Source organism: Tympanuchus pallidicinctus, unplaced genomic scaffold (genome assembly GCF_026119805.1).
Source record: "Tympanuchus pallidicinctus isolate F22 unplaced genomic scaffold, pur_lepc_1.0 scaffold19, whole genome shotgun sequence".
Lineage (NCBI taxonomy): Eukaryota > Metazoa > Chordata > Aves > Galliformes > Phasianidae > Tympanuchus > Tympanuchus pallidicinctus.
Window position 1 is genome coordinate 16,165,786 of NW_026294710.1, and position 15,041 is coordinate 16,180,826.

A 15,041-nucleotide genomic window follows, 5' to 3' on the forward strand; every position below is an offset into this window, starting at 1 on the left:
ATGGGTCAAGAAGCAAATAGCCAAGCTGCTTGGCAGCAACCTTGCTCTGGCTGTACTGAGCCAATGTAATCACAGACACACGGAGCAGCTGGGTACTCCCTTGGCATGGGACATTCCCAATTACATTAGGAACAGTTTAGTCCTTTCCAAACTCTGCGTCCCCCTCTCCTGCTCTGTATTTAGAAAGCAAAGCTATCAGGGTAGAGGTTTCTCCCTGGTATTGTCCATGGCCCCATCCCTGGGATCCTGCCCTTGCATTGGCCTCTACTTGCTGCTGTAATAAATCAGGGCAAATGAATCCTGCGTGCTGAATGCTCTTGGACATGGAAACCTCCGTGCTCCTACAAAAAAAACCTTTGGTGAAATGTTTTGCATTCATAACTAGGATGTTACCCAAGGGCTCTGTGTGTTATCCAGATGCTCAGCCAGAAGCACATCGTCCTGTCTCCAACTCATGTTCAAGGCATCTTTTTAGAAATAGCAGTAAGTTTGCAAAGCCAGATCAAAACCACAGTGGACATGCTACAGAGTTGATATGGAATGGATTCAGTTTGCTGGCCCACATTGCTTTAAAACATGTTTCTGGGTCAATTTTGCACAGCCAGGCTCCATCAGATCTACCACCCTGTAGTTTCCAACCCTGTATATACGTAAAGCCAAAACTTCATAAAAGACCTGCCCTGCTAACATGCTGCCCATCCACCAAGAAGACTGGCACAGCTCAACGTGTCATGAAGATGCTACAGGTCCCACAGACCTTTAATTATGGCTCTGATCAGAACTCCATCCCAAATGACACTGTGAACACAGCCATGGAGGTACCAATGAGTTCCATCACTCCTTGGGAACAGTTTCCTTTAAAACCAACCTTAATTCTGAGTAAGTTTAACATATCCCAGCCTTCCTTGGGAAGATGGGAGACAGCATGATTTGTCCATAAGTTCTTGCCCTTCTTTACAGTGTATATGATTTGAAAAATGGTTTCCTAATCTGACACCATACCTGTGAGTTTTTGAAGGTGCAACATTGAGTTGTGACTTTTCTCCCATACTATTAGTCACTTTGTTGAACTACAATTATTTTTCTAAGCATGAGAGCTCAGCTATCAAACTGTGGTGCCAGATTTCATCATCACTGACCCAGCAATTAAATCCACAGGCCTGGAAGCAATTGAACTCAAGAGGCAGCTTCAAGGGTATTTTCAGCCTCAAAAACACCCTGGAAGGGATGGTGAACACTGGGAGGAAATGCCTAACAAAACCCAGAGCATGACCACATGGATGACACCATCAGAGTCCTTCCTGGAGACACCTTCTCTTACGACAGGTAAGTACATCTGCCTGGCTGATTGCTTTTGAGCTTTTCTAACATGGGAGATGATGTCTTCACCTCTCCCAGAACACAGCATGAACCCAGTGCTGAATTCCTTTCCTCTGTGTTAGAAAGGACACAGATATGGGATTTCCAACAAGGGCTCCTACATGAGATCCCCCGTGTTTCTCTGTGACTCAGAGGTGAGATCATCCAACACTCCAGTGTGTGGGTGAGGGAAATGCCAAACACACGTGGCACCATTGGTGATCACCACCTACCAAAGAACACATTTTTAAGTACTGGAAGAAAGCAGCCAACATTTTCAGGCTGATGCTGTCCCCCTCATGTCCTTTGCAACTTCTAGTAAGGCTTTCTATCAGCCAAAAATTGCATCTTTGAGACCAAACACTCAAGCTATTACAGACTATTTCTGCCCAGGGCCTCATGAACATATTAATGGGTAAAACTCATGATTGCAGCTAATGGAAAAACAACTGGCTCTATTTCTCACCCTTTATGTTGGCCAAGAGAGAGGGGGAGACAGAACAACCAAGGTCCTACTCTGCAGATGCATGCAGTACAGTCCTGTCTGTACAGGCGTGGAAGGATGTTATGGCCTGGCCTGCAGGCACAGATAGGATGAATCCCCAGTTTGCTCCAGGACCACTCTGGGATTAACTGGGATGGTGTACTGGCAGAAAAGCCCAGGAGACGGATCTGTTGGATATCAGGAGTTCCATTAAAGCTTGGCTAAGAATGACCATCTCCCCAAAGAAAAGACAGGATGGGGTAGTTTCAGCTTAATTTCAGATCATCAACCCTTTTTTTCTGTGAACCACTGTAATGAGCATTAGAGTGAGGAACATCTTTGCTCAATCATGGAGACCTGATGACCCATCAGATCCCTTCAGCAAATACAAGTCTTATACCTCCTTCTATCCCCATGGGCTAATAATTCACGGGTGGCTTTTCCGGGATCTATGGGCATCCCTGTGCCCTGCAGACTAAATGGAGGTGAGCAAAGCCTTTGATATAATTGATTTTAGGAGTTTCTGAGCATTTCTGCCCTGAATCTTGGCAGCAAGATGGAAATTACCTTCACCAAATGTGACTCATATGAACCACCTTCCCACATATCCATCACATCTTCAGACCACTCCGCATTCACCCATGGTCCTTCTGACTTCATCTGCGACATTTCCCTTTTAGTCTTGATTTTTGGGAGACAGAGAGTGAAAGCACTGTGCAGAAATGGTGGTGGACAGGAATAGGGGGATTATGGGCTTGCTTATGAAGTGTTTTCTTCACTCAGTTATCAAAGTCCAAACATATCGCAAGAAAGTGCAGTAGAGGAGGGGAGAGTTGAGTCTCACTTCTTCCAGTTCAGCAAACCAGAAATTCAGATGTTTACAACACGACTTCTCAGATTTTGTCAACAGGAGGAGGGTTGAGTTGTATGAAGGGAGCAGCCCTGAGGGGGACAGTCACTGATTCAGCTCAGAGAGATAGGTATTGACAGGGCAAGATGCATTCCGAAAGACAAATGATTTGGGCAATCAATTCTGCTACTTTGGAATATATTTAAAAAGTGTGACTCCAATAATACATACTTTCAAACCTCAAAACAAGTGGCAGCCTACACAGGTTGTTGACCTACATTTTAAATATCTTTACCTTTATTACACATGATGGTACTTTCCTGAGCTCTGGGAAGAGTTTTAAGTCAAACCTAGTGATGATTATCTCATTTTTTTCCCCATGTAATCCGCTAAGGAACAAATAATCCCCACATATCCAGCTAAACCTGAAGCTGGCCTCAACCATCTCCGCTTTCCTCTTGCCCATCACTCAAACTCTCACCTAATATCTGTGCTGTACTTGGGAGACGTCATCCATCTGGCTTTAAACTCACTTTATATCAAGGCAGCGTTTGGGATCGGGGCGGTTTGAGATCGGCAGAGCGTACCACATGTTATTGAATCACAGCTGCCGCCGTCGCCAGCCGACAATCCCATTAAAGCCTGGGTCTGAGGCAGGAGGGCCCATAAATCGCTCCACTAAGTGATGAGTGCCGATAGGCGCTGGAAATGTTAACAGGATTCTGCAGTCGGAGGGTTATTACTGCCAGATTACAATCGCCGCTGGCTTTTCAAAGCTTCCAGATTTACAAAACTCCAGCCTGACATTTATCTCCTGCAAGCAACCACAAATACTTCCATTTTCTCTGACTAACACCCAACCTTTTTGACTGAGTTGTTTAATACCATTAAGAATTTTATTGCTGCCAGTTCTTCCCCCTGCCTCACCAATAGCTCCATGACATTTATTAAGGGAACTTGATAGCCAGCAGAAAGCCATGTAAGGCTCCAATGATCAATATTTAAATGATGGCTAATTTGTTTGCGTGCCCTTATTATGTGTGATTTCCTTTTGCTTCCCCAGCAGCTTCCAGTGTGCAGCCAATAAGAGGTCTTCCTCTGTACAAGCGCCGAGAAGCTCACGATCAATTACCAGGTGAAATAAACTGAATTAAGTGACATTTAGGGAAGTCACTACTCGGGTGGGAAGTGCTTTTTGGCTCTGAGATCAAGGGGATGTGGGGCTGAAAAAGCTACACACGCCAGCAAGCAGAGGTTCAAATCTCAGCTTCACGCTTGGCTTAAAGTAGCTGCATTCGTTCTGGTAGTGAACAAAGTTGGGGTCATTTCAGACCATTCTGTGTTGTCCAACCATACCAAAAAAAAAGTGCATGGTGAGAGTTTCCTGTGCAATATCCCTGGAAGCAACCAACCCTATAGTGAGGAGCTTTGTGCTCATCCCACTACGGGTCCTTGGTCCTTGCTGCCTCTTTTGCTCTTCCAACCTCATTGTGATGACCGTGGGACAATGGGAGCCGTTGCACCAGCCCCATGTGTTTGTCCAAGGTGGTCTTTTCCCACCTAAATCCCACATGTGAGTGTTTGTGGGGTGTCTCCCTGCAGCCCCCTGCCTACAGCCAATGGACGAGGGCTCCTGTCGACACTACACCCTGCGCTGGTACTTCCACCCAGCAGCAAAAGCCTGTCGACCCTTCATCTTTGGGGGATGCCAAGGGAACAGCAACCGCTTTGAAACCAAAAGGAAGTGTGAACGGCTGTGCAAAATCTCAGCAGGTGAGAAATCCACTAGGCTCTCTTCCTCCTAGGAGGAAGCAAGAAAACACATCCAGGATCTGTCCACCTCCATTGCCTTATGGTGTGCCACCAAGGACCCAGGCTGCAAGCCGCAGCAGGACGAGGGCAACTCTGCTACTCTGCTTCTTTTAATAAGCCAGGATGATAGAAGGATGATTTGGAGCAGCATGGGAGGATGGTGGTGAGGTCAGATGAAAAGGGGAGAAGGAGGAGAAGCTGTTCCTTTCACCTGTAGGGAAAAAGGACGTTTTCAAGGAAGAGTTGCCACTTTGGATGGCAGCAAAGGCCTTGAGGAGGCCAATTTGCCCATAGACTTCTCCGGATGGGCTGCCCAGCTGTTGTGGCTTTTGACATACCAATCCCGCCCAGGCAATCCTATAACCTTCTCCATCCATACATCCAAGTTTCACTTGGAGTGGTGCCTCTAGTTTCAAAGTCTGCTTCTCCTCTTTCTCCCAGTGGACTCCCCACTCAGATCCCCTCCAGCCCATCCTGAGAGCTCCTGAACATCTCCTTCCTTGAGCTTGATGAAACACAGGGTGGACATGGGGGTGAGGTGGAGGGTCCATACAAGCACCAGTGGAAGATTTCCTTGGGGGCATTCAAGGCCAGGTTGGAGGGGGATCCTGAACAGCCTGATCTGATGGCTGGCAATCCTGTCCATGGTGGGAGAGTTGGAATGAGACGATCATTAAGGTCCCCTCCAACATAAGCTATTCTATGATTGTATGAAATTAGCTCCTCCTGGCCCTGACAGTAATGCAAATGCTACGGCTGCCAAGCAATACATGAGCTGCAGCTGAAATGCTTTCCTAGAAAGGTGCTCCTCTCTCAGCCTTTTCTTTAAATGGAAGAAATCCTTCTGGGCAGCAGAAGAAATGTATTAGTTCTCCAAAGCAAATAATACAATAATGATTTTGATGAGGTTCATCTGCTAGTTGGCACCCACTTAGCCTGGCAAGTGCTCACATTTACTGGTCTGTCTCTTTGCAGTGCACCACACCTGGGGAAGTCACTTCAGTGCTTTAAATCCCTGACTAAGAAATGAGCTGCTTCATGTCCAATGCTGCAAGCGTGGGGCATGAGCATTAAATGAGCATATAGGCTCCCTGTAGTAGCTGTAGATATCTTCAGCTCCATATCTCCCTTTATAGAGAGAAGCAGCCACTGTGGAGTGATAGTCCTACAAAACCAGGCCAAGTCAGTGTCCTCCATGGACCACCATAAGGGTAGAGAAGCACTGGAACAGTTTGCCCAGAGATGTGGCAGATGCTCCATCCTTGGAGACATTCACGGTCAGGCTCGGAGCTCTGAGCAACCTGATCAAGCTGTAGGTGTCCCTGTTCATTGCAGGGGAGTTGGATTATATGACCTTTAGGGGTCCCTTCCAACTTAAATGATTCTACAACGATTTTATGATTTCTCCTCACTGACCCTGAAGAGTTCCTAAAGCTGACCTGGATCAGGATATTTGCTGTATCAATGTCTGGCATGTCACAACGTGACCAGGCATGGACATCCCATGGCATCAGAGACCTCCTAAGCCTCTCCAGACAGGGGAGGTTCAAAATAAAGCCCATGCCACATCCAACCTCCAACATCCCCTTTGTTTTCTCTTTCCTTGCTTTATGACACCAGTCAGAGGGAGGTGATCAGCTGCAGTTGCCATGCATAAATCTAAGATAAATGAAGCTGCAAGAAGTTTCTCTGGGACATCTTGGAGACTTAACAAGCAAGACAAGCCATTCAACATGAAGAAGAAGCAATGTTGGAATACTTGTAATTATGATCAGGAAACAAAATGGTATGAAGAGAGTTTCATACCACACTTTCCTGAGTGCTCAGGAAAGCCCAGAGGCTCACAACTGTACTCTTTGTCCTGCAGCATGACTGTGCAAATCCAGGTGACACCTACCATGAGTTTATTTTTGTAGAATAAAAGTGTGTTAATGCTGCTGAGTATCGTTTCTAGCTCATAATTCAACTCGGGACCAGTGACCCTTTTAAGAAAAGCAGATAGAATAGTGGAAATTTCCATTGCCCAGTGTCCAATCAAGTGAGTAGATTGAGCCCCATCCTATGGCAGACAAACTCCCCTAGGTCTTCAGCAAGCCCAATTTCTCTGTCCCAGGTTGTATGATAAGAAAGCAAATGAACTTCTCCCTACAGATGCCATCTCTATGTCTTCAAGGAGAGATGTGGAGATCAAGTGGGAGGGTAAACCTTTGGGTTTTGGAGTCCCTGTGGGCCCAGATTAGAGGGGTCCTGTCCAGTAACATCTCCTCCACGTGCATATCATGGGACAACACGGACTCCTGGAAGGGACAAAGCAGATCCAACAGCGTGAAAGTCTCTCCTGTGTCCTCAAATACTCATAATTTACCAAAGCAACCACAAAAGTGGAAGATTCTGTCTTCTACAAGAGTGAAAAAAGCTCTGTCATGATGCATCGAGGTAGGAAATGTGGTGCCTGAAAACAACACCACTCATTGCATTATGTCTTCAAGAATTGCACTGGGGATTGCCTTTCTTCCTCCAAACAGCCTTGGTGAGAATGTAATGGTTAAATGAGGATTTATGGTGGTGAGAAACTGGGGGAAATAAATAGGAAATTATCAGGGGTGTTTATTAAAAGGTTGAGCTCAGATTTCCCAGGCTGAGCAGGGTTGCCTCATTGCTACAGGTAGAACAGCAGGATTTTCCTTGCCCACAATGTCCCAGGTTCCAAGGAGAGTTTAGCAGAAAAATCTGGGTTTTTCATTCCTTCTGCAACCAAAATAATAGATAATAATAAATAAATAAATAGATAGATAGATAAATAGAATTTGGTAAAAGCTGGAAACAAGAGAAGTGACATTTTCAGACTAACATTTCCAATCTCTCCTGTATTTCAGCAAGACAAAAAAACATTCAGGCACTGCATCACAGCAAAAGGAAAAAAAAAAAAAAGAAATTCCCTCAGAGTAGAAACAAAATGTTCCTGGCTGAGCAAAATATTGGCTGCAGCCTCATCCAAATTAAAGCTTTGCTGTGTTTCCAGGTGAGGCCACAGCATAAAGCGATGTTTCTGGGGTGCCCGGCTGTGCAGGTGCTGCAGCCCAGGAGATATTGGACTGAGAAAGAACAGTCACCATGCACAGGTAGGAAAATTCATCTTCAGGTGAAAACTTGCCAAGGGGAACAATGTGTTGAAATGCCACAGTTTTGCAGAGCGAACATTTCAGAGCCTTAAAAGAGATGGAGAAAAGGGACTTGGACGTAGGAAGGGCACCTGTATAACAGTTCATCCACATCGACCTGAGCTGGGATGTCTCTGGCTGCAACATCCCGTGCCCTGAGTCATAGAATCATAGAATCATTTGAGTTGGAAGGGACTCTTACAGGACATCTGGTCCAACTCCCCTGCAATGAACAGGGACGTGGAATGATCCTTCCTGATGCAAACCAGCCCACAGCTGGATTGGAACAAAAAATATTTGTATGGGCAGATCAAAAACAAGGCAGGAAGATTTCCTCCATCCCTTGGCTTCTCCCTGAGTGGCCCCAGGCCCACATTTTCTTTGTCCACCTATCAATTTTACCAGGGCACTGGAGAACAGGAGGGTGTATTTCTGTGGGCCAGCAAAGCACTTGGCAGACATGTTATGCTGACATCAAGTCTGAGGAGAAGATAAGCAATGGTAATTGCATGAAGATAATTTTTATGGCTGTGAATCAGCAGCACAGTGATGGTCAGGAGGCAGCTGTGGGTGAGACAATGGACCTGGGACCATGGATGTGGGACCATGGACACAAGATCTGGTACCTACCTGAGAACACAAAAGATTCCCAGTATTTCTCTTTCTGCCTTATTATTCCCAGGACACTGAAGGAATGGGACAAATTTTTGCTCTTGAGTCTACTGCCATCAGCTTAAATAGGGCTTCATCTCCTCACGTGCAGAATTTCTTGGCAGTTTTGAGTTCCATGCTTGGCCAGGAGAGAGCATATCTCAAACCTAAATTCTGTGGTCGAATTGGCCAGGCTGGATGAAGCTTTGAGCAACCTGGTCTAGAGGGAGGTGTCCCTGCCTATAGGAGGGAGGTTGGAACTAGATGATCTTAAAGGTCCCTTCCAACCCAATTCATTCCATGATTCTACGATTTAGCTCCCTGATTTCATGGTTAAGGAGAGGGGCAGAGCCTCCTGGAGCTGATTTTGCTCAGGATTTTTCATCATAAACCATGCTGACAATACAGGTCAAAGCAGCAGCTCACCAGGCAGATGGGGGATTTAATCCAGTCTTCAAAGCAGCCTGGAAGAGCTGGGAAGTGGAAACCAGTACTGTAGGCAAGTGTATAATATCAAGCTGTTCAGTCCTCTGCTGGGTTATTAAATGCAGTTTGAATTTCCCATCAGTGCTCTGTGAGCTTAGGCATAATGGGAAATTGATAACTTGATTTTTATTTTTTTTTTTAATACATCTAACCTTAAACATTTATTATTGATTTGCCATCTGAACCGTTTTGGCAGGGCCAAAATATTACCGGAATGCCTCTTCGGTGTTTCCTTGGAAATGTCACGTCACTCTAATTGAGTTTCTTGAAATGATTTGATTGTGGGGTCGGGGAGACTTTTAGGGCCGAGTGATTTGCTGGCAAGCTGTTGGCTTTCCAGGTGCAGGGAGTTGGGGCTGCTCCAAACGGGGCAAAGCCAGAAGATTCCTGAACATCACACGTTGGAGAACGGCCATAAAAAGCGAAGAGCATAGGAGAGATGCACGTTTGGGTTTTAATTAACATAAAGTCAGCTTCAGTAATCCTCGTGGAGTTTGCAAAGTGCTGGGTGATTTTAGAGCATGGGTGGCCCCACTGCTCCTTTTGCAGCTGTGAAGGTGCATGGGATATATGGCCATATGTGCACTGATAGCTCAAGCACACTCAGCCTCTTAGCATTGGGATTTCAGCTCTGTCTGGCACATCAGGCCAGCAAAGCCTTGCTAGGAGGTGCAGGGAGGAGGAACTTGCCTGATCGAGGTATCCAAAGTCAGCAGGTAGTTCCTTAGCAACCTTGACAAAAGAAAATGGACCGTGAGAAATGAAGAGGCTGGACTGGAGTAATTGAGTAATTCAGTAATGATACAGCCCTTGAAACGGCCACAATGACAGCCAAGCCCCGAGCATCATCCAGCATCCTCTGGCCTTGCTGGCAGATGAAAGCAGACAGGTTGCTTAGGAGGGAGCTGACAAAAGTCCCTGTCTTCACTCCTGCCAGAGTCAAAAGCAACAAAGAAGTTCACCACTGTGTCACCAGCCTGAATTACATCCAGCGAGGTTAATTAATTACCCAGTATTTTCAGAGCGAGAGTAATTTAGGCTCTGGAGATGCAATTGGGCATGGAGTTAATGCAGGGCTGGACCCAAGCATCAGCAAGGTGCATCTTGCAAAAACATCCATCCTCCTTGTCTGGTCTGTGTGATGGAGGTGACTTCTGGGTGATATCCATTGCTTGGTGGAGTAACAGCAATCACTGTGCCACTGCTTTGGTGTACGCAGCCACTTGGCAGCACTGCTGGTGAAGGTAAGAATCCTATTGGTGAGCACTATCTTCTGTCCATAGCAAAGATGGAATGGCAACCCAATGGCTGTGACATTTGGAGAGGGAGGAAAAATACTGAAAAATCCTCAAAATCCTTTGATGCTGGGCAGGCAGCTCTGAGCTGGGGTGAGCAAGAGCAAAAACTGGGATGGATTCACCTCCAGCAGAATTACTGCATGGATTTGGAGCAAAACCAAGGAGAAACACTCCTTGTCTAGGAACTGGTGATTGACAAGAGCTGCCTTGGTCTCACTCCAGAAACCACGAAGGAAAATCCTTTCTGATCCCTCAGAGTTTAGTTCACCCATCTCCTGTCTTGAGCGTTTCCTACACAACACTTGGAGCTCCACCACCAGGTCTCCATGTCCCCAGCATATGTCCAACTTTGCCCTTAAAGCCACCCTGAGTACCTCCATGTGGCTCATGAAACCAAGCAGCCAGCCCCTGGCCTTGACTCCTGCAGCAAAAAATAGCTGGAGAAGCAATATAACCCAACAATAGAGATGTAGCCATTATATTTCTTGCACTTTTTCTTCATTTCAGATGTTTATTCCTACTGGAGGTGTGATATCCACATAGCTACAGGCGCACGCCGTGCGCACGGTGCACAGGACATGGTTTAGTGGGCATGGTGGTGATGGGTTGGTGGACTAGATGATCTAAGTGGTCTTTTCCAACCTTAATGATTCTGTGATTCTATTATATGAAATGCCTTTTTGGAGAATGAGTAGGAAATGTGACACAGAGATAGCAAACAAAAACCACCGGTGAAGGCTTTGTGGAAGATTTCAGACTAATGTTTCTTCTCCAATGTTATTTTTTTTCTTCACTTGGAGGGAAATCATCAAGAACCAAGATCTATTTCATGCCCAATAAGCTGTTAGTGGTAAAGCTTGGTAGTTCTTGAAAAAGTGGTTGAGTCAACAAAAATTTGGCACACATTGCCAAGGTCCTACCTTAAAGTCATGGGACTTTCCAAGCCATTGACGTGATCTCTACATCCCTTTTGGAGCTGCCAAGCTGTCAGCAGGGGCAAAAAACCACTCCCAAAACTGTGTGATGGAGAGGAAAATCCCAACAGAAATGAGCTTTGTGGGAAAGGAAGAGTCCTTTGCCATTGGGTTAGAGTGAGATGGAGAATAGGCAGACTCGAGTGTCCAACATCCACAGCCTTGGGAATGTAAATTGAGTCCCAGAGGTTATTAAACATGAGACAAAGCAACTCAGAAAATCCTTTTTTGCCCATCCATGGACCTTCAGAGCATCCACGTCCCCCTCCTCTATGCAATCCTGGTGTAAATCCAGGACTGTGCATCATCACATTGCCTTTGCCTTCCTGAGCAAGTCAAAACTTTCGTCTGGGTATTTGGGATGTGAGTTTTGCTTCTGGTGTGCTCTGACCATGAGACACTGTGTCTTATTTTTCCCAGTAGTGGAACGTTTGTGGTGATGAAATTTTAATAAGATCCTCTCCAGCTGCCCACGTTTAGACTTAAACGATGAATCACAGAAGGAAATTGAGCTTGGCAAGAGTGAGAGAGGCTGTGGAGAGGTGGGAAAGTGTCCTGCTCCTGGAGAGACAGACGCACAAAGGGAGACCTGCGAGGACGCTCATGACAAAGCCTTCATTTTTCAAAGTTAGGTAATTCTTTGGAGAAACTTTGGGGACTTTGGGCCACCTGTGAGCTCCTGAGAGTGCCCTTTCCTGAGATTCATTTTTGTGCTCTGATATTTTCAGATTGTACAGGAAAAATCTTCCCTCCGAGCTCCGCAAAAAGCAAAGAGTGATGCAAGGATCGGTGAGCCACAGTAGCCAGACAGTGACAGCTAAAACAGTCCAATAGAGATGAACCAGACAGCTTGACTTCTTTCATCTCTCTTCCTTAAGAACTGGCCTCTCTTTTCTATTTTCCTCTAATAAAATCACACTGAAGTCTCCATGTCTAGCGTGCAGATTTGCCTCCTTGCCCAACAGTGAAGCATTTTATGGGTAAATAGCCACAGAAATATGCCCCATCGTCTGCTGGCAGTATGGGAGATGGAGATGGCTTTCACTACATGGCTCCACCAGTATCTGCTGGATGATAAGTGCATTCATCACCATGCTTTGGCTTCATTCTTAGGTAGTTTTCATCATTTGAAAAAGAAAGAAGAAGAAGAAAAAAAAACTAAACTAAGCAAAAAGAAACCCACAACAACACAGAGTTATATGGGCTATTAGCACTACAGGATTGACTTGATTGACTTTTGAACAAGACCCATGTGTATACCCCATTTCCTTCCAATGTAGCGCGTCTTCAGTGTGGCTTTGATTGCTTTTCACCCAACAACTTTATAGTCATGGGGACAAATCATCTCTAACCTGAGAGAAAGCAGTTTATTAACCATTAACTCCTTCCTTGCTTTTTGATCTTCGGAAACTGCTGCCATCACATTTCCCCAAACAGAGATGTGCTCAACCCTGATGGACTCTTGCTTGTCACCCTCCCATGCAAAGCTGCAGACGTCAAAGAGCTCAAATGAGAGATGGTACTGCCAAACACCTCCTCAGGGTCCTACAAGACCTCCTGGCATGGAGGCAGCCTTTCCCTCAACATGTCACCATTGCCACCAACCAAGAAGAGCTGATCACCACATGCCTAACAATTTGGAGCATGGGCACGACCCTTGGGCACAACCTGAAGTGATTGCAATGGATAAAAACTGCATGCTGATATGTTCTCATCACACATCCAGCCCCAAGAAAACATTAGTGTGGAAGGACATGCACCCCTTCACAAGGGACAGACCAATTGAAAAGGTGGAGCACCAATCACTGTTGTGAAAGCAGCTGCAGTTTCATAGAGTTTAATTCACTTTAGTGATGCACTGAAATGAATTTAAGGCCCCACCACCTCTGGATGAAAGTGAGTTTTAAGATGGGTCAGGTAATCTAATTTAACATCATACTGCTCCCTATCCTATAACCCCTTCCCTATGTACCCCAGGTTACAAAGTTCTGGCAATGGCAGGGTTTCCATCTTGACCTGAAGGTCTGAAACTCCTGGAGATGATCAGAGCCTTGAGATCCTTGTGTCAGAGAGGTGCAACAGGCTTTGATTTTGGGGTTAGCAGTTCTTCTCCACCTTTGAGCCCATGGGATGCCAGACCCACACCTCACACTAGAAGAAGGAGTTCCTCCATTGATCTCCAGACTGTTAAATGCAAAATGCCCCCCCAAGAGACTTTCAGTGGTTCCCCTCTGCTGTAGTGAGACATGGGATGGTGACATCTCCTTCTGATAGGCAGGGGAACAGAGGGACCCACACACCATTCATGAAGCACTCATCATCCAACTTGACACTAAGAGTCCCCATCCCACACGGATTTGCAAGTTCAACCCCCTTCTTCCAACCTCAGCCCCAAAAAATCAGGGGAAGAAAGTGGGTGGATCATCCCTAACCCACTCTGACGCACATAGAGTTGTCAGTGGTCTGAGCCCAACAGGATCCAAGGGTCTCCTGAGCTTTTTGCAAGGACCACTGCCGCTATGTACAGTCCTCAGGGATCAAGAAGATGCTAAACATGTCTCCAAGGAAGCACAAGGATATAAATCCTAGCCAAGCCCTCGCCACTCACTCTAGGCACAAAACTTAGGAGTTGGACCAGTCCCCCAATGATAAATAATACATCAGGTAATGGGGCTGACCCAGCCCTCCTCACCTTACCAAGGTTGAGGACACAACCCAAGGAAGCCAAAGGTTGCTAAGATTCAGCACTCCCACGTCTGCAATGAGAGTAAAGGGAAATCATTTTTAATGGAGCTCCACCATGAGGGATGAGATGGAAATAGCTCTCATCCATCACTGTTTTCACAAAGGATGAGACGAAGGATTTCAATAGCTCAGAGATCCTGCAGTCCTTAGAGGAAGTTCATCCCTCTGCAACAAATTTGGTTGGAAATGTTTTCTGGAGAGTGAGAATCGTGGGCCAGGTGGTGGTTTCCCTTTCTCTTTGGTAGGAAGGAGTCCCTCCAATGGAGTTTTTCACTCAGGTCCTTGCACTAGCATCTGCAGGCAGGTTGGTTGCCGGTGACGACCACTGGCTCCAAGGATTTGGATTAAAAAACTGTCTTCCAGGTCTTAGTGATGGAGGGGAAATGGAAATGGGAAGTTAGAAGCCTAGGATGAAAAGAGGAATGGATTGCTGCAGCAGTGGGTGCCAACGTGTCTCAGCCAACAGCTGGAGGCGGTTAAGGGGAAAATGCTCAACCTGGGACAGAAGGCAATGGGGAGCTCTTGCTGTTGACAGTTGTTACATTTCAGCTTCAAGGGAAACTTCAAGGGCCTGGTGAAAAGCCCAAAGATCTTCATCCAAGAAGATCCACAGCTTTATTTCTCCAAGGAGCACCTGTGACCACTGCAGGCGTGTGGTCCAGGGGTGAGAGCATCTCCCCATCCTCACTCAGAGCCCACTCAGAGTCATTTGTGGCAGACAAGACTTTTAGCAGGGGACTCAGAGGGCTTTCCCCAAGTTCAGTTGGATTTGTTCTTTTCCCAGACAATGACAATTAATGATAACGGGCTTTAAAGCCATTCAGGAGCCTGCAGCCCATCCAATCTGTGGTGAGTTTTGGAGGAATCCCTTCCCAGAAACATGATTTTTTGAGGTCTATCATACCAGCACCACATGGAACAGTCCTCATTTCCAACAGGAATCACAGAATGGCCCGGTTGGAAGGGACCTCAAGGATCGTGAAGCTCCAACCCTCTACCACAGGCAGGGCCACCAACCTCCACATTTAATACCAGACCAGGCTGCCCAGGGCCCAGCCAACCTGACCTTGTACACCTGCAGGGATGGACAGGGCATCCACAACCTCTCTGGGCAGCCTTTTCCAACACCTCACCACTTTCACAGTAAAGAACTTGGGGAAGACCTCCAATCTCACTCTCTCTTTAGCACCAAGACTACACCAGGATTAGAGCAGTGCTGGG

At 46.3% G+C, this 15,041-nt stretch overlaps 1 protein-coding gene across 1 annotated transcript in view; it reads left to right on the forward strand.

Moving 5' to 3' along the window:
• LOC128079686 (collagen alpha-1(VII) chain-like) overlaps positions 1-6,446 on the forward strand; it is a 97,159-nt gene extending 90,713 nt beyond the window's left edge. The window contains exons 86-89 of the mRNA XM_052681124.1: positions 1,159-1,326; positions 3,757-3,828; positions 4,296-4,466; positions 6,126-6,446. Of these exons, the coding sequence (XP_052537084.1) occupies positions 1,159-1,326; positions 3,757-3,828; positions 4,296-4,466; positions 6,126-6,139 (425 nt within the window). The 3' untranslated portion in view covers positions 6,140-6,446. The remainder of the gene's footprint in view (positions 1-1,158; positions 1,327-3,756; positions 3,829-4,295; positions 4,467-6,125) is intronic.
• Positions 6,447-15,041: the final 8,595 nt, after the last annotated feature.